The sequence below is a fragment of the Triticum urartu genome, chromosome 2 (assembly GCF_003073215.2).
Source record: "Triticum urartu cultivar G1812 chromosome 2, Tu2.1, whole genome shotgun sequence".
Classification (NCBI taxonomy): domain Eukaryota; kingdom Viridiplantae; phylum Streptophyta; class Magnoliopsida; order Poales; family Poaceae; genus Triticum; species Triticum urartu.
This window is the reverse complement of record NC_053023.1, coordinates 22,115,233-22,139,265: the sequence shown is the minus strand read 5'-3', so window position 1 is coordinate 22,139,265 and position 24,033 is coordinate 22,115,233. Positions and strand designations below refer to the sequence as shown.

Genomic DNA, 24,033 nt, shown 5'->3' with positions numbered 1-24,033 from the left:
ATGGTCTGGAAGCAGCTGGCTATGATTATGATGGCTCCGGTGACCTAATGCCGGTGCAAGAAGGAGACCGTGATGACGTCTTCGGTGACCGAACCGAGTCCGGCCAGGTATATATATTAGTTAAGCTTCTGCTGACTAGCTAATTGATGCATTCATTGTTTTGGTATGTACACATATTAATTAAGTCTTTGTTCTTTTTTCTAGCCCTCCGGATCGAGCACAACTTCAGTAAAGAGACGAGGCCCGAAGAAAAAGTTGAGCTCGGATGAAAAGTTTGAGATCATAGCAATCACGCCCGACGGCCAACCGATTGAACCCCTTTGGACAAAGAGCGCATTTGTTGCTCAGTGCGGGGTTTTGGTTAGGGACAAGATCCCGATCAGCATCCAGCAATGGTTAAAGCCGGCTACAGAAGACCCTGAGGTGTCTTATGTCAATGATATGCAGAAAAATGATCTTTGGACTGAGCTGAAGTCAAATTTCACCCTACCGCCAGAGGATGATCCAGAGAAGCCAGTTAAAGAGCAATTAATCAAGTCTTTTGCTCTTAAGAGGATGACAGAACTATTCAGGAAGTGGAAGAAAGAGCTGAATAAGTTTGTCGACAAGTGCAGATATGAGAAGATCAGAGATCACTGGCCCGCATTTGTGGCCCACAAGACATCGGAAAAGAGTAAGAAGATGTCGGCGACAAACAAGCAAAATGCTGCAAAGAAGAAGCATCACCATCGCAAGGGGTCAGGTGGCTACCTCATAGCCCGGCCTAAGTGGGCCAAGACTGAGAATAATCTGGTTGATAAAGGGATCGAACCAGAGACAATTAATTGGCCAGACCGTTGACGGACTTGGTTCTTCGGGGCTGGCGGAACCTTGGACCCTGTAAGAGGGAAGTGCATTTGAACGAACGATCAAATGGACATACCAGTCAGGAAGCTTCAGCAGTATATCGAAGCAGCGCATCAAGGGACGTTCTTTCCAGACAGAGAGAATGACGAACTCACAATGGCCCTCGGGAATCCTGAGCACCCTGGACGGACACGAGGCACGCCAGGCTCCATTCTGTGAAAGGTTGGGTTTCCGGACGCAGGCGGTTACAAATGCCAGGAGAGGAGGAAAAAATTGCAGCAGACCCAAATGCAGGCCCTGCAAGCAAGGGTACAAGCGATAGAGGAACGAGAAGCAAATCGCAGCAAACGAACTGCCGAAGCTTCCCCCGAAGCTACCCCGCCATCTCAGCGGAGAAGCAGCGTGGCTTCCACCGAGCTGCTTCAGCCGGAGCATGCCTTGACGGCTCCTGCCAGCTATCCCGTGGATGCTATCACGGAGTCTCAAAATTGCCACCTTATGACGCAATGGATGAATCTGAAGGTCAAGGTGGCTGTTGGCTCTGTTTATCCTACTGAACCCGGCGCAACTTTTCACTGCCGGCCGATTCCAGAAGGATATGCTAGGGTGATGGTGGATGAAATAACGGAGGGATTTAAGGACCTCCAGCTTGACCACCCTACCGGTGAAGGGGAGACTAGGCTGGGTTCTGCTCGGAAGACTCCATGCCTATGGCGGAAGGATCTCATCAACCTTCCGAACTGGACGCCTCCGCCTCCTCCTCCTCCTCCGGCAAGTCAAGGCACTCCGTCTCCTCCACCGCCTCCTCCTCCGGCGAGTCAGGGCACTCCGCCTCCTCCACCGCCTCCTCCTCCGGCGAGTGACGATCAGGGCACTCGACCGGCTCCTTCTCCGGCGCGTGGCGGCACTCCGCCTCCTTCTCCGCCTGCGCCGACGCGTCCGAGCAGCCAGCCTCCTCCTTCTCCGCCTCGTCAGCAAGGGCGGAAGAGACCTGCCGCCGCTCCAGCTGCTCCGGCGCATCGTAGTCCTCCTCCGCCTCGTAAGCAAGTAAAGAAGACAACCACTCCGTCTGCTCTGCCGGCGTCTAGCAGTACAGCCAGAGGTGGGAGTAAATACAGATTCGGTCCTTCTCTGAAGACTCCACAGAAGTTACCATACGAGAGGACCCCGGAGGAGAACGCCGAGATCGCACGAGAAGAAGTGAGGAACTACTTTGAAGGGGTGAAAGCAAAGAAACATCCACCTCCAGAGGAGAAGGTAGATCCGGTGAAAGCGAAGCGCACTCTGGCTGCCCTGACAAAACCACCCAAGTCTCCGTCGAAAGGAAACTATGAGCGCATTATTGGAAAAGAATTTGCCGAAGCGGAGCAGGCGGAAAGTACTGTCAATGATCAAAGGCTGAAAGAACGACTAGCTGGGAAACAAATTGCCCAACTCGGCGAACAAGCGAAGCAATCATGCCCCCCGCTCAAGGTGCCTAGCGACATCGTCGCTAATGATCCGAGGATGGTGCCCGGTTATAGCAATCTTGGCGATTACCTGCCCGACGATGTACATTATGATTTCATGGAGGTGCAGATACAAAGATAGGAGTACGGGAAGCCTCTCGTCAAAAATGAAAGATCTCTATCAACGATGATGCAAAGATTGCATGATTGGTACTTGAAAATCTGCAGAAAGTCTGGGGGGAGGAGTACTTTGTATGTGAGAGTTAAAAAGGAGCATGACCTCGTTGGAATTGAACTGTTGCCTGTTCCATTTGAGGAGTTCTTTCAATTTTTCAATCAATTGGCCCTCGATGAAACAACGATCACCTGCTACTGTTTGTAAGTAGTACTACTTCTGTCATTAAGTCTCTCTATATAGCTCAGCTCTTTCATTGCATGTATTTATAATCATCCTCACTATATTATGCAGATTGAAGATCGCCGAATTGAAGAAAAGACGAGTCGATGATATTGGGTTCATTAACACATATCTCATAGATGCAACTCAGGTTAAATTTCATGCCGCAGATACCGAGTCCAACTTGCTACGATCGTTGGTAATAAATAAAAACAAAGATATAATACTCTTTACTTACAACTTCAAGTGAGTGTTACTGTCTTGTGCGTATTCAGTTTCCCTTATATATTAGTCAAGGTTATAGTAATGTAATTGATGAGTTATGCATGCGTGTGCAGTTTCCACTATATTCTCCTAGAGATTAAGCTTGAGTCTTAGACTCAAGACGAAAAGATCCCCAGAACTATGCGGACATGACTCAAATGCTCGAGAAGTAAGTTAAATCGATCATTATCCACCATATCAGCAACTTTGTTCATTTTCTGATATATCAAGTAATTGTTTTCTTTGTCTGGCAAGGGTTGGAAAAAATTCTCCAAAAAAGCTCCAGGACTCCCGAAGAAGCTGCAATTTAGACACCCGAAAGTAAGTACTATAGTAGCATGTTCCGCGCATCTCCTATTGATTCAAGCGCTAGTTTCATCAATACCATTTGGCATTCTTGCTTATCAGTTTGATTGACCTCTATTTCTTGTAAAGTGGTTGTGGCAGGAATAAGGGAATGATTTCTGTGAATACTACGTTTGCGAGTCCATCCGCCACACGACCTGTGAGCGGGGCTACACTGACGAACAATATGAAGTACGTAAATAACAACATTCACAATTTTATTTTATTACCATCATTTGTGTTGAGTTTCATTCATTCATATATATATGTATCGACCCCCTTCTTCAAATTACATGTTTCGGAAGCGGGATGAACTCCTAGCACCAGCTCGCATGCGAGCAATTCAAGAGGAATTGGCGGCATTCTTTCTTGACCATGTGATCGCTGAAGACGGAAAATACTATGTGGACCATGAGTCTGTATGATTATATTTGTAAGAGATAATTATTGTATATATGTAGCCGGTAGTGTCGGATAGATATACGAGAACTTGTTGTTCGACCAATCTCTCAGAGAAGGAGAGGTGGTCGATATCACTTCTCTCTGTATGCATATATGTTCATGACGATCTTCTGTTTCCTTCGTTTGCTTACTAGCTAGCTAGCGTGTCTAGTCCTCTCTATACGTATGTATAGTACGTAGCGTCGACCAAGCACGGACATAAGAGAGGACACTTCTCTCTATTAATTATAGCTAGCTAACACAATATATGAAACACCTAAATTAACCCCCCAAAACCCCCAAACCCCCCCCCCCTAAAAAAAACAAAAACTCTAGCCACAGAAATGCTGACGCGTGGATGCCTATTGGTCCCGGTTGGTGCCACCAACCGGGACCAAAGGCCCTCCTGCCCGGGCTCCACGCATAGGCCACGTGGAGGCCCATCTGTCCCGGTTCTGGATTGAACCGGGACTAAAGGGACAAGGCATTAGTACCGACCCTTTAGTCCCGGTTCAGGAATCGGGACAAAAGGCCCTTACGAACCGGGACAACAGGCCCTTTTTCTACCAGTGATTTGGAAAAAAATTCACAGAACATTATCTCCTAAGAGCATAGAGCCTAACTACATGCTGAACCAAATGCGAATTTCCTGAATCAACATATCACTAAACATTCGTGTCCGCTAACATCATAGCATGACCACACCAAGCCATAGTGGTAGTGGAGACACTGATTTTACATGGTATAGTAGTAAACTATATTAGATAGATAGATAGATGGATAGATAGTTCCATCCAGACGCCTTGTCACCCAAATTTCTTGCAAGACTTGCAGCAACAGACTTGTTTTAGCGTAAACACCTTGTGATGCAAACAGTGATATAAAAGAAATGATAGTACCATACAATCGTTATGCACCCAGAATAATAATGGTTCAGTAAAAACATCAAGATACGTCACATCTCTTCGCACATATGAGTGGTTGTACATGTCATACCAATCTATGGCATACGGTGCATGTTTAAAAGGTATAACAAAACACAATAGAAGAAAGTAGTGGCTTAGCCCTAGAGAATGTAAAAGGCAGTAGACATATATAATAAAGGGGCATTAATATGCATTTATAGTAGTTTGTGACGCATGATAACGGGCAGTAGATCGCACACATAGCTTGCTTGCACATTTCACGCCAACTGAGCACAAATCAAGGCATGATATGCACAAAAATAACAGAGAAGCCAGTGAGGGAGAAGGGATGGCTCACCAATGCACCCCCAGATCCAAGCCCCAACACTTCGAGGCCCTTTTGGATTTTCATGGAAAACCATAGACACATATAAATAAAAAAACTACAAAAAAGAAGATGTTATATATTGCAGTACTAATTCCAATCGAGGCATGATTATATTATTGGAGGATGTTGAACTCAACGGGTTATATTCTTATTGATTCCTTCTGATTGTTTATTCGCTGAAAGCCCACCGGTCATGAAATCAACTACGGGTGATTGTTAATTACAATGCTCTAGGAGAACTGATCAGGGTGTGTGAGTACAAAAAAGAGAGAATTCCTTATTTGACACTCCCTTAAAATCATGTTCCTTATTTGAAACTGGAAAAATTTTCTTCCCTATATGACCTATAGTCTTAATTCCTTTCCCTATATGACACTCTAGTTCATTTTATACACGTGAAAAGACCTTTTTGCCCCTGTACATAATGTGACCAAAAATATGTAGCATTGAGCCTAATTAGGGAAAATTCGTAGTGAGCACAGCTGAACATGTTATCTCCTCCGTTGGTCTTTTTTGGGATGCGTGTGTATTCTGTATACCTGAGCGCATGCATCCAATGTATTTAGAACGTATTCAGCTGTGGGTCTAGTTTCATGCGATATAGTTTGTGAGTGCGACTGTTTGACGTAGTTTTGTACGTGTGCTTTAACACTAAAATGCATTCTTAAAAATGAATGAATTTTTTAAGCACTTTTGTGTGTGCTTCGGTGATCACCTATGTGCATGCCATTAGTGCACTATTTGCATGACCCATGCAGGACCTATAGCTGTATGGAAGGAAGTTGCGTGCTAGCACGAACGTACGCCTGGTTCGGTGCAGCCAACATGCGTATGTATATGAACCGGGTCATACGAAGCTAGAATACATGTATTTGCTTGATTGTCAAGGTGCGCGTACGTATTTAAATATCTACGCTCCGGCCCGCAAGCTGGCCGCGTATTTGTGTAACAAATACGTATAGACAACTAGCCAGACCGTGAGGTCAATTAGCACATGAACCATTGAAGGCCTCAGTGCTCCTCGTACGCAACTACATACGTACAGTGCACGTACGCACCTACATACGTACGGTGCTCCTCGTGTTGCACAGTTGCATGGTGATGCATGCTGACGTGCTCGCATATTTAACAAAATGTAGCATGGATCATTTCCACAGATATGCTACTGCAGGTATACAATCTAATCGGAACAGTAGCAAATCGACTGGCATGACAATACCAGCATATATGATGTCACATATGGATAACTCGACTGATTTTTTTTTGGAATAACTATTATCTTGTACATATTTGTGGTCACATTATACATATGAGTAAAATGGTCTTTTCACGTGAACAAAATGCACTAGAGTGTCATATAGGGAAAAAAATTAAGACTAGAGATCATATAGGGAAGAAAATTTTCTTCAGTGTCAAATAAGGAACACAATTTTAAGAGAGTGTCAAATAAGGAATTCTCTCCACAAAAAGACTCAGCAACCTTCGTGATGACAACTGTGAATAAACATAAAAGGTATATTTTGCCTTTATTAATTATTAATTTTGACTTCATATTCACAAAGAGTAATACCTAGTTCCATTAAAAGGTTGATAAAAGGCCGAGTGCTAGCCTTGCCTTTTTGGTTTTAAAGGGAGGGGGTCTCATCAGCAATGACACACCCCTTAGTTCACTACAGGGAGGGAAAACAGTCAGACCCACTTATTCGGTATCGATGGATCAAACAGGAAGCACAGGAGGCAAGTAGAAGCATATACCTTGAAGTACCGTCCCCCTCATCACCTAGGGTAGCAGGACCATCGACCAGCGCTGCATATTCATAGAAGCCCAAAGCACATACAACCGAATTAGATAAACATGTTACTGATATTGATCTTATTCTTACAAAAGACAGCAGATAAACATGTCAGAAGAAAATATACACTTGAGATTGTATTCAGTAGAGTACAAATTCAAAAATACTTACAGTTGCATTGATGCAGCTGAAGCTGATGATCGTGCCCTGAGCTTCCCGCAGCTTGACATGTGCCACCCGCTTTTCAACCATCCTGTGGATGCATGGCTGTACAACAGAACCTTGAAAACAACCAAGTTCAAAATTGAACCAAAGAATGAGCGAAAGATAAGAATGCCTATCAGGCTATGCTGTAATTGTTGGATTAATATATTGGAAATTAAGAAGCGTGATAGTCAGAACAGACTATATCACAAGATTATAGCAGGGATATGCAACTACAGATCAAGTAAAGATGATGTTGAAATAGCTGATGTGTTCACAACTCAATTAAGAAGTATAATAACCTAAGAGACGCCGGTCTTTTGCCCTCCATATCTTAGCACGGACATTTCACAATCCATCTCCTTTAATTCTTCTTATAACAATTATTCAACACCCGGTCCACTATTCGGCTAATATTAGCTAGCTCGCTACCTTGCTATGGACAATGTCCACACTAGCAATTTCAATAGTTATTCTTGTTCCCAGACTGATCCATAGACCATAGTATATTCCTTCGCCTAAGCCTCTCGCAACGCAAGCTACTGCTCTCCTATATAAACCAAAATAGCATTATAGTGTAGTTAACTCTTGGTTTTATACAGGATTCTAGTACTGTTGAATAAAAACAAACCAAGTGCTTGTGGGTCATGTAAACAGAGAAGCAAATGAGAAATCTGGATGTGGTTCAAAATATTTCAGTGGTACCATCTATAGTTTAAAAAGTCATTTTGGGACTAACATACATGTAGGTAATGCACAAATATCATGCATGTTGCGCTAACAACATTCTGAAATCAAATGCGCACACCATCTATCACATGTCCTGATTCCTAAAGCTGAATTAAACTCAACCGATATATGCAGAACAATTAATATTTTTGTGGCAGTACGTACAAAGATAAACCCATAAAGAGATAATAGATATGACTAATGGGGTCATTTTAATTTACTATAATTGTCATTTGCCCCCAAAAACAGTTGAAATTATCATGTATGCCATTGGGTGTCGTGTTATTTAAACTAAAATTCAGACAAATAAATATAAAACTAACTTAGGAGAGAAGTACTCTGTCCTCCCTTTCTTTTTGCGCCTGTCGACCACTCAAATGATGGCACAAAGCAAAACCCAACAAATTGGAAGGAAAGGAGAGGGGTCCCTCACCTAGCGAAGCGATAGAGGGGGGAGGCAACAGGCAAGAACAACAACGATGAAAACTTGTATATGTGCGCCTAATCATATCCTTGGCATCTGTTTAAATTGTCTGGGAGACATATATTAGATGACATAAAAGTATATTGTGGGTAATTCAAGAAATCTATATATCCTAGAAAAATAAGTGATTTACAATTGATCAAAGGCATCCTCTTTATCATCTGGACACACAAGAAGAAAATTTCAGACCAAATGTAGCAGATCAGATTGTCTTTTCAGCTTGTGAAAAAGAGTTAGCTTTTTTTAGGGATAATAAGTCAAAAAGGTTATGTTGTGGTCGCAGAGAACATAACGTCCTAACGGTGGATACTCGAGTGGTATAAGCAGGTAGTATTTTTTATCTCATTTAATCGCATTAAAATGAACCTAGACTATATGCTGCAGCTAATATATTTCATATTGGAGTAAAGGGAGAAGCCCAGTGAAATCAGCTAAGAATTCATCTAGGAACGATCCGTTCTGTTATTTTCAACGGCACATATCAAATGATCCCAAGTAAGAATATCAAAGTTGTGGAATCTCAAAAGATTAAATAGTGCATCTCATTAGGACCCCCAAGAAACCAATTAATCTGATGACATATTGACATTATAATGTGCATCTCATTCAGACCTGAGATGCAAAAATATCCTCTCCCTCATTGCTGCCTTTTTCCTTTTTTATGCATTCATTCAGTGATTTGAATGTTCTGTACATTACAATGTGCATTTCAATCATACTTGAGATGCAAAACTAAAGCTTCAAAAAAATTCAGGGAACTTGCTACTCAAAAGATAGACTAAATTCAGGGAACTGAAGCTTCAAATAGACAAAAGAAGCATTTTGGAGTAGAACATGGGAGGCAAAAGAGGGGGAGCCGCACCTTGGCAAGTGGGGGCGAGAGCACCCACGACGGAAAAAAGGTGTTTCTGAACGGGCCATCATCTGGCTGTTACTGGAACTGAACCACGTAGTATAACTTCAGAGAACACTGAACCAGATTTACATATTTAGCTAGTGAGATGACATCATGTCGTTTTCCTGAATGTAAATGACCGCTTATAAACATTGCATGCTTGCAAAATTAAAAGCAAACTCCGTTCAAATAGCCTGAAATTACCGAAAATAAAGCTGCAGTACTGATATATTATCCTAAAGATTCAGGCAAGTTTCCATCTAACCTGATTCTCTGGGATTATTTGCAGATTACTTCATATAGTTCAACGGTGTAGCTCACCTTCGAGCCAGCACCCACCAGGCGGTGACCTGCAAAGCCCAGGCATGGAAAAAGTAGAGGTCAGAGAGAGAGAGAGAGAGAGAGAGAGAGAGAGAGAACCTAATGAAGAATGAAGTGGAGACGGGGGCCAAAATTGGAGGCGGCAGAGCACCGGCCATGGTGCGGCCGCTCCTCCAGGTGACGGGGGCGTGCGAGCTCGACAAGGGAGCAGCGACGCGGAGCAGCTGCGGCAGCGAGCTGCGCTCCTCCTGCTGAGGACCGAGAGGGCGGGGAGGAGGAGACGACGCGGCAGGGAGCGGAGGCTGGTGGCTAGGGTTAGGGTTTGGGGGGAGAGAGAGAGAGAGGGGGGGGGGCGAGGCGGGAGGAAGAGGAGAGGGGCGTCGCGGGGTCGTGGATAGGTGCCCGGGCGAGCGGCGATGGCGGCGGAGGCGGCCGGCGGCGGCGGGACAGGGAGGGGGCGCGGGAGGGAGAGAGAGGCGGGCACCGGAGGGAGAGAAGGAGGCGAGCGGGAAGGGCGGGACGACGGGGCCGCGATCATCGGCCACGGCCACGGCGAGCGGGACGGGCGGGGCGGGCGCGACGGGGCGAGCGAGGCGGCGAGGCGAGCGGCTGGGAAGGGGAGAGAAGAGGCGGCTAGGGTTCTACGGGAGGAGCTGGCGACATTTTATACCCTACAATGAAATGACTAAAATGCCCTCCGGGGGGCGCTGGAATTACGCGCGGTGGCACGAGATCTTTTACAGCGGAAGGTAACTATTCATTCCAGCAGTGATTATTTTAGATCCAACGGCCCAGCTTCCTTCAGATCTTGATCCGACGCCCAGAATCGCATCAAGCAAAGGGATCCGACGGCCGAGAGTGCCTGAGCTCTAAGGGGCCTTGTAGGAACATCCTTCTCTTATCTCTTGATGCCTCGCTGTAAACGAGACAGAGGGCAAGCTTAGCGTTTTCTGTTTGACATGGGCTGCCCCAGCTGCGCGTGAGGCTACAGTCTCATTTTTCTTTTCCTTTTTTACGTTTTCTATTTTTACTTTGGTTCATACTTTAAAATTTTCTAAATATATTTCAGAAAAATCTATAAAAAACATATCAAAAATATCGACCGAACAATTAAAAATAAATAAATGTGTATAGAGAAAATGTTTATCACGTATACAAAAAATGTATAAAGAATTGACCATTTGTTTGAAAAATGTTAATCAAGCATTTGAAAAGTGTCAGTCAAGCATTAGAAAAATGTTAAATGTGTATAGAAAAATGTTGACCATGTATTAAAGAAATGATGATTTTTTTGATCATGCATATAAAATAAGTTAATCAAGCATTTAAAAAATGCTGAACAAGTATTTGAAAATATTAGATGTCTACAGAAAACATATTAACCATGTATTAAAAAATGATGATATTTTTTACCATGTATATAAAAATGTTAATTAAGCATTTGAAAAAAATGAGAAAAAAGTATTTTAAAAAATTTAATCAAGCATTTGATTTTTTAATGTGTACAGAAAAAATGTTGAACATGTATTAAAAAATGATGAAACTTTTTGGTCATGTATACGAAAATTTTAGTCAAGGATTTAATTTTTTTAACAAGTATTTAAAAGAACTGTTAAACTTGTGTGTGAAAAATGTAAATCAAGAATTTGTTAATCTTGTATGTAAAAAATGCTACATGTGTATTAAAAAAATGTTCTTGACATATATGAAAATGTAGAGTGAAAACCAAAAGAAACAAAAGAACACAAAAAAGATGTAAACCAAAAAATAAACAAAAAACGCAATAAAAATGAAAATAAAACCAAAGAAGCAAATGTGAAGAGTATGGAAAACATTGAAAACTGATAAAAACAAAGAAAAATAAAACATTAAAACCCGAGAAAACCGAATAAAACAAAAGAAAAATTAAAAATAGAGAAGAAACAAAAAAACAAGTGAAAACCGAGAGGAAAGATAGAGAAAATTAAAAGGAAAAAAGAAAAACAGGAGAAACTTGTGAGAAAACAAGAAAAAACAAAACAAATCTAGCAAAACCAGCTAGGGAAGGAACTCGATGGAAAACCAACCCTGAAAGAGCAAACGAAGCATAGCGAGCTATTGTGAACGAAACAAAAGCAAAACTGGGTCGGTCCGATAACTTCGTTGCTGAGAAAGATGTTCAGCGAGACTAAAAGGGAGTCTTGCTTAAAGCGAGAAATAGTCGCCGCGTATTTTATTCAGACCCAGATATGAGGAATACAACTTTAGGACACTTGGTGGCTCTGGTTTGCGTAAGAAAACTCGGTTGCTCTGGTGCCCGAACCTTATTTGGTCTCTTTTGCGTCATGAGTCGGTAATAGTTCATTTTGTAAACGGGCGCACGTCCCTGTTTGTCCTTGGGCTCAGATCATTTTGCTTTTTCGTTTCCTTTTCACAATATAGGCTAGTGCAATCGATCGGTGCATGTAGTTTTTGATCAACCACCGGCTTCTTCAAAGTTTTTTCGTTTTTTCTTGCATTTGTTTAATTTTTATTTTATCATTTTGTTTTGTATTTATCTTTTTTATTATACAAAATTTCATGATTTTTTTAGGTTTTTAATCACGATTTTTTTTCAAATTCATGAGCCTTTTCTAAATTCATTAACTTTTTTTAAATTTTCATGAACTTTTTCCTGAAAATTGTGAACAATTTAAAATTCATGAACTTTTCAAATTTCGTGAGATTTCCCAATTTCGCAATTTTCCCATAATTTGATGAAATGTTTTTTGAAAATTTTGAACAATTTTTAAATTCGCGAACTTACTCAAATTTGCACAGTTTTTTTTTCAAATTCATGAACTTTTTGCAAACTCACGTATTTTCTCCAAATTTGATGAATTTTTTCCTATAAATGGTGATCAAATTTCAAATCTATGTATTCTTTTCAAATCTGTAAAAAAATTTAAAAATGTGATTTTATAAATTTTAAAAAGTTTTTGGAAATTATGAAGTTATTTTAAATTGATGAAGTTTTTCAAATTTGTGTTTTTGAAATTTTATTATTTTCTAATGATTTTTTTTTTGAAAGTGAACTGGCAACAGTCGACATGTCCAACCAGAAAAAACGAGCGATCGGGAAACTTCGTGTTGGGCGGGCCATGAGAGCATGTGCGGGAGTGCCAGTCCTGTTAGCTGGTGCAAATGTGTTCATGTATTCATGTTAAGAAACGATGAATTTTGGCCTAATGGTCGCACCTGGTCGACTGATAAATTCCTTCGATTGCTAGCTTCATCTCGATGTTTTGTATGAATTTTGTGTCACACATTTTCCGTTGCTATGGTTGTAGACGAGTAGATATACATTTTCCTACTGAGTGTACAAACGTGTCACACTTGCGCGCGAATCGCCTGAAAAACGATTCGCGCCCAACCAATTTTGTGATTGTTGGATGAGCATCGGAAGGCTGGCACACCTTCTTCTACCTCGAATGCCCACGTGAGCTAAGTTCACCACTTGGATAAGAGGTGAGATTTATCATCTGTGCGCACGTAACCAAACATCAACACGTTGCATCTGGGAAGTAAATGCTTGTTACCAAACAAGCATGCGTGGAGAACAAACAAGTTGCAGACCCAACTTAGTCAGGCTTCCCAAAAACACAAAAAGCGTGTAGGGCACCAAACACCTCCTTTTGTTCGTCGGGCAGGGCTGTTTGTTTTTCTCTCCATTTGATTTTCAGGAAGTTAATCTTTGAATTTCACAATTTGCGCTTCTTTTATAAATGTAACTGATTTTTGCCACAAACTTGCCTGGAATTTGACCATTTGATTTTTTTCTTCTAGTGCGTCGTTAGAAACTACCGAATATTGATGACTCCATTGTCGAGTGTCTTATAAAAAAGATACCCGCAACGATCATGGTTTGTCAAGTGTCATTTTGTGCCAAAGTGCTATCGCCGGTACACTCTGCCGAGTGCCCATTAAAAAAAATACTCGGCTAATAGTCCGACACTTGGCATATAATATTTTACCTCATAGTAGTAATCTCTTGGTAGTGACGCAGTCTTAAAATATCTCATAAATTTCACACAAATTCACTTGCAAATAAGAAAAATGGAAAACTTATATTAGAAAAAAACTGAGCATTTTATCATAATTATGTTGGTAACTGCAAATGACCTTTTTAGCCCATCAGAACTATTATTAGTAGTTACAATAAAGTCAAATGCGATTGATTTGCACAGCCTGACCACTAGCTAGTTGAAGGGAAGTGGCGGCACGCTCTGCTCGCTCTGGAAGTAGTCGCTGGCGTCCACCTTGCGCTTGATCTCGGCGAGTCTCCTAAAGTTCTCCGGGCCGAAATAGCTCTCGCCCCACACCTTGGCACTATCAACGCTTATCACGCCGTCGACCACCTTGTTCGCGCCGATGTCGAGGTCCCTGTAGTTCACGTATGCGCCCCTCGGGTTCTTGCTCACGTACGGCGTCATGAAGTTGTACAGGCTTCCGATCCAGTTAGGCGTAACGTTGCCCCCGACCTCTTTCCCGTTCCATAGCTCCACGTACTGGATGTTGTAGAGCACGCTGCTTCGGTGGGGGAACGGGATCTTGGCGGCGCCGATGCGGTCCATTATTCCACCGTGCGGCTCGAGGATGAGCTGCCCCGATGCTGCGCCGTTGGGCCAGAGGAAGATCTTCTTCCAGGTCTCCTTGGTGAGGGCTTTCTTGACGTAGTCGGACTTGTTCTTGACGAAGGGGCCCAGGGTCGTGGACCGGTTGAGGAGGAGCGCCTCCAGCGGCTTGCTGTTGATGGCGTCGCCGAAGTATATGTACGCCGTGTACTGCAGCCAGCTCATCTCCTTGCAGTCGGCGCTCGTCACCCCGAGCTCCGGGAACCGGCTGCGCATCGTCGCCACTGTCGTGCTGCAGTTACCGAGGTACAGGGACTGGAAGTTGGCCTGGCTCTTTTCGATGACAACACGTACGCTGAGATCGTCGGGGAGCGCCGGCGCGAGCGTTTGCCATTTGGTCACCGTGTCGACCGCGCCCTGTTCCATGGTCTTGGCGACTTTGAAGAAGGTCACCTTCGGTGGGACTGGCACGAGCCTGAGCTTCCACGACAGCACGATGCCGAAGTTCCCGCCGCCGCCGCCGCGGATGGCCCAGAAGAGGTCGTCCCCCATGGCCTTCTTGTTCGCCAGCAGGTTCCCGTTGGCGTCGACCATACTAGCGTCGAGGACGTTGTCGGCCGAGAGTCCATACTTGCGCATCATGAGGCCTATGCCGCCGCCGCTGATGATGCCCCCCACGCCCACGGTGGGGCACACGCTAGCCGGGAAGCCCAGCCCTGGCGCGGCCGTGGCGATGCGGTAGTAGACCTCTCCGGCCGTCGCCCCGGTCTCGACCCACGCCGTGGCCTCGTGCGGGTTGACGTGGACGGCATGGAGCTTGGCGAGGTCGATCACCGCGAACGCCTCGCCGTTCGGGGTGGTCGATCGGTACGAGAGGCCCTCGTTGTCGTGCCCGCCGCTGCGCACGCGGACACGGACGCTGTGTCGTCGCCCGCAGCGCACGGCGGTCTGGACATGCGACGTGCTTGTGGGCGTCACGATGCACAGTGGATGACTCGCCGTAGCCGGCGCCACCAACCTGGCGTTCCTGATGGACGACACCAGGAGCGGCGTGAACGACGGCGAGCTTGGCGTCAGCACGAGCTGGCTGGGGATGTTCGTCGAGAGGCACCGGAGGAAGTCGTTGTTGTTGGAGGGCGACGCCACGGAAGGGGCGGGCACGAAGAAGCCCAAGAAGCAGACTGTGAGAACGAGCGCCATGCTTGCCATTTCGATGGATCTACCTTTTTTCCTACACTGACATGGTGCTTCTGTTCTACTCTATTTCCCCTCGTTTATATTGCCATGGGTCAGCCTTATCTTGAAGGGTTGTTAGGATATCTCTCCCCAAATCAAGTAGGAATTGATTGTGCCCCAAAGATTAAGATCTCCGAATCAAGTACATAATGAAAGGATTCAATAGATTTAATTATCTCTTTGGTACTCAATAAATTTCTTCCATTTTATGAGAAATAAAATGATACTCCCTTATATACACATATTTTAAAGTGTACATTCACTCATTTTTGCTTTGTATGTTGTTTATAGTGGAATTTAAAAAAAATCATATTTAGTAACGGAGGGAGTAGTTAAAAAAACTTACTACCAATCCGGCAAGGCTGTTAGTTCATATTTTCACAGGTCGGACAGACGGCTCATCGGTTCATTGACGACGAAAAATGGAGGGAGCACGTTTGTTGCAACGGGTGCATACATATTTCTGTGGATCAAAACTATTAGATCTGACATGTGCATTACACACACCATATTCAAGATTTTGATAGGATTTAATTTTGATTCGAGTATGGGCAGCGAATGGAATGAAAATTTTGAGTTAGTTGAGGTTTGGTAAGATTTGATTTAATTTAGTATTCATAGGTGAAGGAAATAAGTTTTGGTTTAGATGTGATTTTGGGAACATTTGATTTTATTTGATTGAGTTAATTCAGGAAGTGATTTTCGGAAAGTATGGATTTGGTTTATTATATTTCAATATACTCTATGTTTATGTTAGTTTTAATTTTGTGTGGCATCGATTGAGAGTACCAAAAATCAACAGAAAACCAACAAGCGAGGGGATCATCGGAAGGAAAAAACCAAGGGAAGAGGGGACCAACTCTCCTTTAATATCTCTATTCCTGATTGCGCCCACGGTTTTCTTTTTTATCCTACCACTTTCGCTGGATTTTTTTTTCGTCCCCCTCCCACCGCCACACTAGTTTATTTTTGTGTCACCTCTCACACAATAAAAAAATATCTAAACGGATCAGAACTTTTCATACTAGCACAACTTATTTTTGTTATGCCTTTATGTGAAAAAAATCAATCATGATCAATTTTTAAGGATCAAATCTAAATTAATTAATCTTACAAAAAATCGCTCAATAATATTAATTAATTTTTCCATACTGAGAAAATTACGTTTTAAAAAATCAATCACGATCAATCTCTAAAGATCAAATCTAAATCAATTAATCTTAAAATAAATTGCTCAATCATATTAATTAATCTTTCCATACTGACAAATTACGTTTTTTTATACACTAGTAAGTGTGCACGTGCAACGCACGTCTATTTGGACTAATAAGTATGCACGCGCAATGTAACGCCCCGAGACCGATGTGCCATGTGTCTTTTAGTTATTCGCTGTTGTTGCCTTGTCATGTGCTTGCGTGTCATGCATCTCATATCATCTCATCATGTGCATCGCATTTGCATACATGTTCGTCTCACGCATCCGAGCATTTTCCCCGTTGTCCGTTTTGCAATCCGGCGCTCCTATGTCACCTGGTGTCCTTTTCTACCTCTTTTCGTGTGCAGGTGTTAAACATTTCCGGATACGACCGAGACTTGCCATGCGGCCTTGGTTTACTACCGGTAGACCGCCTGTCAAGTCTCGTACCATTTGGACTTCGTTTGATACTCCAACGGTTAACCAAGGGACCGAAAAGGCCTCGTGTGTGTTGCAGCCCAACACCCCTTCCAAAGTGGCCCAAAACCCATCTAAACCTCCTCCATGATCTAGGCCGTTCGATCATGATCGCGTGACGGCAAACCGTGCTCAATTTGGACACTCTTAGCTCCCTCTACCTATAAATATTTGTCCCTCCCGGAATTTTTCGCACAGATAAAACCCTAACCTCCTCCTTTGCGCCGTCGGACATTTCTTCTCCGCGCCGGACATGTCCATCCCGCCGCCACCTCACTCCAACGAATCAGACACCGCCACCTCAGCGCCGCCGGCGCCCTCCACCACTCCCGCGGCGCCACTTGGCACCGCCCTGACCTCCCCGCGCCTCCCAGCCGCGCGGCCCGCCCAGGCCCGGGGCGAGCCCGCGGGGCCCATCCCGCGCCGCCCGAGCGCCCGAGTCCTCCGCCGCCTAGCGCCGCCCATCCGCGCCCGCCGGCCGCCGTCTCCGCCCTGCTACGCCATCGCGCCGCCATCTCCGCCGCCGTCGCCTGCTCACTCGGCAGCGCGCCCGCCTCGCTCCGCTTCGAAGGACCCCGCGCCCGAGTTCCAGCACCTCCTCGACCCCGCTACGCCTCCACCACTCCCGCGGGGCACCACTGCCGCCGCAGCCTCTCTCGCCGGCCTTCCCCGCTCCGGCCACCGCCGGCGCCGCTCGCCGGAGATGCTCCACCGCCGTCGTTCTTCGCAGGCACCGCTCCGACTCGGATCCGTTTGGATCGGGACGAGATCCACCCGCCCCCGATCCAAACGCCACCCCCCAGATATGCACCGCGTCGTCCCGCACAACGAGATCCCGTTGACTTTCTCCGGAGGTTGAATTTCTCCAAGTCCCAGTAATTTTTGCACATGTTCACAGCATCAAAACTTCATCATCGTTACTCCGATTCATGCGTGTAGCATATCAAAATGTTCGTCTCGACGAGTACATCATTTCACCTCATTGCATCATTTTCATTTGAGCTCATCTTGATGCCCGAAATGCTGTTGGAAGAGGGCTATGTGATGATAGTTTCTGATCTGTTTCAGCAAATGCATTTTTATCATTTTTGCCGTGATTAATGTGTGCATGCTATGATCCTGATCTCTACATATGTTTTGAAGAATGTCATGCCATCTTTACAGGGGTGTATGCCATGTATTTTTGTGATCTTTTCGGTGACTAGCACAAGCATGCAAAGTAGCTTACTCAATGATGCTGATTTCAAGGACTTAGAATTTCACTAAGTCCTTGCCCTGTCATTATTTTTATGCCATATGTTCATGTTGTTTCCTAGTGATCCGTCCCTCTATTGAGCATGATCAGTAAGGATGTTTTGTAGATAATGTTGTGCTCTATCCATCCATGTCTTTGTTTGCAATTATGGAGCACCCTAGCTTGAGTCAGTCGAGCTTTACTTTTACTATAAAATGTTCCCGGCAGATTGTTAGCATGTTTAGCAATTTTGCCGAGCTTGTTGTTATTGATCCGTGCATGCTATGATGTTGTTATTGCCATGTCTAGCTTCTATGTCATGTCTATTTGCTGGGTGTATGTTTAGTTTATCATGCCATGCTTTGTAGTGAGTGCATCGAGCTCGTAAACATTCCTACACGTTATCTGTTTTGCCTTGCTCCAGTTTTTCACAAAGTCTGAATCTGTTTATGTTTTTGCTACATTCACATGCTTGCAATTGTATTTTCTTATCCTTTTTGGCTCATGGTCACTAAGGGACTTTTGTTATATGCTTAGAGTAGCTTCATGCCATGCCTTGCTTTGCCATGATATGTTCCTGTAGCATGTAGTTATCATGCTCTAAACATTGCTTCCTGATATTAAATTCCTGACTTGCTGTTAATTTCACTAGTGTGAAACATGTTATCTTTTGCACTTTTGCCATGCTTGTTTGAACCTGTTAATGAGTGAATTAGCCGTACCTCAGTGTTCATCTTTTTTCAAGCATCATGAGTGGATCCCTGCCATGTATTTTGTTGTCATGTTGGAGTGCTGTAGCATGTTGTTCTTGATCCATTTAGATGGTCTCGTGCTGATTATCGCAGACCGGTGCCATATTTGTTTTGCTTGCCATTTCCAAACCGTGCATCCGATTCCGGTGATCTTTATATCGATTTCAACCGAAATCAACTCCTCTTTCCAGTGGCACTCTTGGTTTTCCAACTTGAGGCCAGGTTCAATCATTCCTTTCTAAATCATGCATATGCATCATATATCGCATCCCACATATCATGCCATGTTCATGTGTTGGTTGTTTACTATGTTGTGTGCTTCTTTCCGGTGTTGCTTCTTCGGGTTGGTTCCGATAACGTCGCGTTTGTGAGGAACTGTTCGACTACGTCCGTTAGTCTTCTTCATGGACTCGTTCTTCCTCCTTGCGGGATTTCAGGCAAGATGACCATACCCTCGAAATCACTTCTATATTTGCTTGCTAGTTGCTCGCTCTTTTGCTATGCCTATGCTGCGATACCTAGAACTTGCTTATCATGCCTCCCATATTTCTAAGCCAAGCCTCTAACCCACCTTGTCCTAGCAAAATGTTGTTTGGCTATGTTAGCGCTTTGCTCAGCCCCTCTCATAGCGTTGTTAGTTGCAGGTGAAGATTGGAGTTTGTTCCTTGTTGGAACATGGATATTTGTTGGGATATCACAATATCTGTTATTTAATTAATGCATCTATATACTTGGTAAAGGGTGGAAGGCTCGGCCTTATGCCTGGTGTTTTGTTCCACTCTTGCCGCCCTAGTTTCCGTCATATCGGTGTTATGTTCCCAGATTTTGCGTTCCTTACACGGTTGGGTTATAATGGGAACCCTTTGACAGTTTGCCTTGAATAAAACTGCTCCCGCAAGGCCCAACATTGGTTTTACCATTTGACACCTAGCCCTTTGCTTTTCCCTTGGGAGTTGCGCTCCCGAGGGTCATCTTTATTTTAGCCCCCCCGGGCCAGTGCTCCTCTGAGTGTTGGTACAACCTGTCAACTACCAGTGGCCACCAGGGCAACTCTAGGCTGGTCTATCCGAACCTTGGACAATCCAGTGTGCCCTGAGAACGAGATATGTGCAGCTCCTATCGGGATTTGTTAGCACATTCGGGTGGCTTTGCGGGTTTAGTTTTACCATTGTCGAGATGTCTTGTAACCGGGATTCCGAGCCTGGTCGGGTCTTCCTGGGAGAAGGAATATCCTTCGTTAACCATGAGAGTGATATGTCTTCAACGTATCTATAATTTTTGATTGCTCCATGATATATTATCTACTTTTTAGGCAATATTGGGCTTTATTTTCCACTTTTATATTATTTTTGGGACTAACCTATTAACCGGAGGCTCAGCCCAGATTTGTTGTTTTATGCCTATTTCAGTGTTTCGAAGAAAGGAATATCAGACGGAGTCGAAACGGAACGAAATCAACTCGAGAAGTTATTTTTGCAAGGAAATACACCTGATGGACATGGACCCCACATCAGAAGATACAGGAGCTGCCCACGAGGGTGGGGGCGCGCCCCCCTTGCCTCGTGGGGCCCCCGTGGCTCCCCTGACGTACCTCCTGCACCCATATATACCTACGTGACCTAAAACTTCCAGAACGCAAGATAGATCGGGAGTTTCGCCGCCAGAAGCCTCCGTAGCCACCAAAAGTCAATCGGGACCCTGTTCCGGCACCCTGCCGGAGGGGGGAACCCTCACCGGTGGCCATCTTCATCATCCCGGCGCTCCCCATGACGAGGAGGGAGTAGTTCTCCCTCGGGGCTGAGGGTATGTACCAGTAGCTATGTGTTTGATCTCTCTCTCTCTCGTGTTCTTGATTTGGCACGATCTTGATGTATCGCGAGATTTGCTATTATAGTTGGATCTTATGTTTCTCCTCCCCCTCTTCTCTCTTGTAATGAATTGAGTTTCCCCTTTGAAGTAATCTTCTCGGATTGAGTCTTTAAAGATTTGAGAACACTTGATGTATGTCTTGGCGTGGATATCTGTGGTGACAATGGGATACCACGTGCCACTTGATGTATGTTAAGGTGATCAACTTGCGGGTTTCGTGACATTGGGAACCTATGCATAGGGGTTGGCACACGTTTTTGTCGTGATTCTCCGGTAGAACCTTGGGGCACTCTTTGAGGATCTATGCGTTGGTTGAATAGATGAATCTGAGATTGTGTGATGCATATCGTATAATCATGCCGATGGATACTTGAGGTGACATTGGAGTATCTAGGTGACATTAGGGTTTTGGTTGATTTGTGTCTTAACGTGTTATTCTAGTACGAACTCTAGGGCTGTTTGTGACACTTATAGGAATAGCCCAACGGATTGATTGGAAAGAATAACTTTGAGGTGGTTTCGTACCCTACCATAATCTCTTCGTTCGTTCTCCGCTATTAGTGACTTTGGAGTGACTCTTTCTTGCATGTTGAGGGATAGTATGTGATCCAATTATGTTAGTATTATTGAGGGAACTTACACTAGCGAAAGTATGAACCCTAGGCCTTATTTCCTAGCATTGCAATACCGTTTACGCTCACTTTTATCATTCGTTACCTTGCTGTTTTTATAATTTCAGATAACAAATACCTTTATCTACCATCCATATACCACTTGTTTCACCATCTCTTCGCCGAACTAGGGCACCTATACAATTTACCATTGTATTGGGTGAGTTGGGGACACAAGAGACTCTTTGTTATTTGGTTGCAGGGTTGCTTGAGAGAGACCATCTTCATCCTACGCCTCCTACAGATTGATAAACCTTAGGTCATCCACTTGAGGGAAATTTGCTACTGTCCTACAAACCTCTGCACTTGGAGGCCCAACAACGTCTACAAGAAGAAGGTTGTGTAGTAGACATCAGAGAGCTTGTGATGGGCTAAGTTGGGACACCCCTGCAGGGTTTTGAACTTTCGAAAGCCGTGCCCGCAGTTATGGGTAGATGGGAATTTGTTAATGTCCGGTTGTATAAAACCTGAAACTTAATTTAATTAAAATGCATCAACCGTGATGGTCTCTTCTCGGCGGAGTCCGGGAAGTGAACACGGTGTTGGAGTAATGCTTGACGTAGGTTGTTCTAGGATCACTTTTTGATCATAGTTTGTCGCTCGTGCCTTTGTTTTCTCTTCTCGCTCTCTTTTGCGCATATGTTAGCCACCAAATATGCTAGTCGCTTGCTGCAGCTCCACATCATACCTTTACTCTTCTTATAAGCTTAAATAGTCTTGATCGCGAGGGTGTGAGATTGCTGAGTCCCCGTGACTCACAGATACTTCCAAAACTAGCTTGCAGGTGCTGATAATATCGTGCAGGTGATGCAACCAAGCTCAAGGAGGAGCTCGATGAAGTTCGTGTCTGTTGTGTTGTTTCGTTTCAGTTGATCAGTAGTGTAGCCCAGTTGGGACGATCGGGGATCTATGTAGCATTTGGGGTAGTCTTCTTTTATTTTGGTTCCGTAGTCGGACCTTGATTGGATCTGGTTGATGTAATGATTTATTCATGTATTGTGTGAAGTGGCGATTGTCAGACAACTATGTATCTCTTTCCCTTATGTATTACATGGGTTGTGTGAAGATTACCTTACTTGCGACATTGCTTTCAATGCAGTTATGCCTCTAAGTCGTGCTTCGACACGTGGGAGATATAGCCGCATCGAGGGCGTTACAAGTTGGTAATCAGAGCCTTCCCCGACTTAGGAGCCATGTGCTTGATCGAATCGTTGGTGTTGTTGAGTCTAGAAAAATGTTTGGAGTCATTTAGGATTATATATATCGAAGAGTAGGAATCTTTTTACTCCTCAGTCCCGTCGTCGCTCTGGTGAGGCATCCTGACGTAGAGTTTTGAATCTTCTCTTCTCAAATTTCACTAATTTTTTTAGGATCATGCGGGTATCTTGGAATCGTTCCGATGGTTTTGTGATGAGAACATTGTTCTTGGTGCCTCCTGACATTTAGGGGTTGTGGCAGTGTCCCGGGGAGTTGAGCTCCGAGGTGTTGTCGTCACAATTTTATCGTTGCAGTTCTGGAATACCTGATTTTCGCCGACATTGAAAATTTCTTTTATGCATTTGTTGGTGAGATAACCTCGACGCCACCCAGTACTGGGGTGGGAGTTCGGGAGTATTGCCATAACTCGTATAACGGATGCTTTTCGAAGGTTGAGGTAAATGATTTCCGAAGGTTTCTTGGTTATGTGTTGAAGGATGGATACAGCTGGATATATTATTTGCTAGTTCTGGATGAGATATTATGCTTCCCCTGTATCCCCAACACCTGATTGCATAACCGGAAAATTTCGGGAGTTTATAAGTTGGAATTCAAGTAGCTCTTAAGATATCTTTCCGACGGATGTATGATATGAAATTGGGGTTCGACGTCTAGTGGTTCCCCCATCCACGGTTGGTTTTACAGTGGTCTCATTGTGTCTTAAAGATTCCTTGGCTATTCTTGAAGGAAATATGCCCTAGAGGCTATAATAAAGTTATTATTTATTTCCTTATATCATGATAAATGTTTATTATTCATGCTAGAATTGTATTAACCGGAAACATAATACATGTGTGAATACATAGACAAACAGAGTGTCACTAGTATGCCTCTACTTGACTAGCTCGTTAATCAAAGATGGTTATGTTTCCTAACCATGGACAAAGAGTTGTTATTTGATTAACGGGATCACATCATTAGTTGAATGATCTGATTGACATGACCCATTCCATTAGCTTAGCACCCGATCGTTTAGTATGTTGCCATTGCTTTCTTCATGACTTATACATGTTCCTATGACTATGAGATTATGCAACTCCCGTTTGCCGGAGGAACACTTTGTGTGCTACCAAACGTCACAACGTAACTGGGTGATTATAAAGGAGCTCTACAGGTGTCTCCAAAGGTACATGTTGGGTTGGCGTATTTCGAGATTAGGATTTGTCACTCCGAATGTCGGAGAGGTATCTCTGGGCCCTCTAGGTAATGCACATCACTTAAGCCTTGCAAGCATTGCAACTAATGATTTAGTTGCGGGATGATGTATTACGGAATGAGTAAAGAGACTTG

The 24,033-nt window shown here is 44.1% G+C and overlaps 1 protein-coding gene and 1 long non-coding RNA gene across 5 annotated transcripts; both read right to left on the bottom strand.

The window, feature by feature from the left end:
- Positions 1-4,386: 4,386 nt before the first annotated feature.
- On the bottom strand, positions 4,387-10,072 carry LOC125535272. Of its 4 annotated transcripts, XR_007294625.1 has the most exons (7): positions 9,405-10,072; positions 9,107-9,264; positions 8,194-8,280; positions 6,999-7,108; positions 6,790-6,841; positions 6,605-6,704; positions 4,387-5,043 (listed from the first exon to the last, which is right to left on the bottom strand). It is a non-coding gene; the product is annotated as an uncharacterized LOC125535272 (long non-coding RNA). The 4 variants fall into 4 exon arrangements; XR_007294623.1 differs by having other exon boundaries at positions 4,387-6,704; positions 8,194-8,293; XR_007294624.1 differs by lacking the exon at positions 6,605-6,704 and having other exon boundaries at positions 9,405-10,071.
- Positions 10,073-13,548: 3,476 nt separating this feature from the next.
- Positions 13,549-15,305, bottom strand: LOC125540757 (berberine bridge enzyme-like Cyn d 4). The gene has a single exon (XM_048704326.1). It carries the CDS (start codon positions 15,259-15,261, stop codon positions 13,678-13,680), a length of 1,584 nt encoding a protein of 527 aa, XP_048560283.1. The 5' UTR covers positions 15,262-15,305; the 3' UTR covers positions 13,549-13,677.
- Between the last annotated feature and the right edge of the window lie 8,728 nt (positions 15,306-24,033).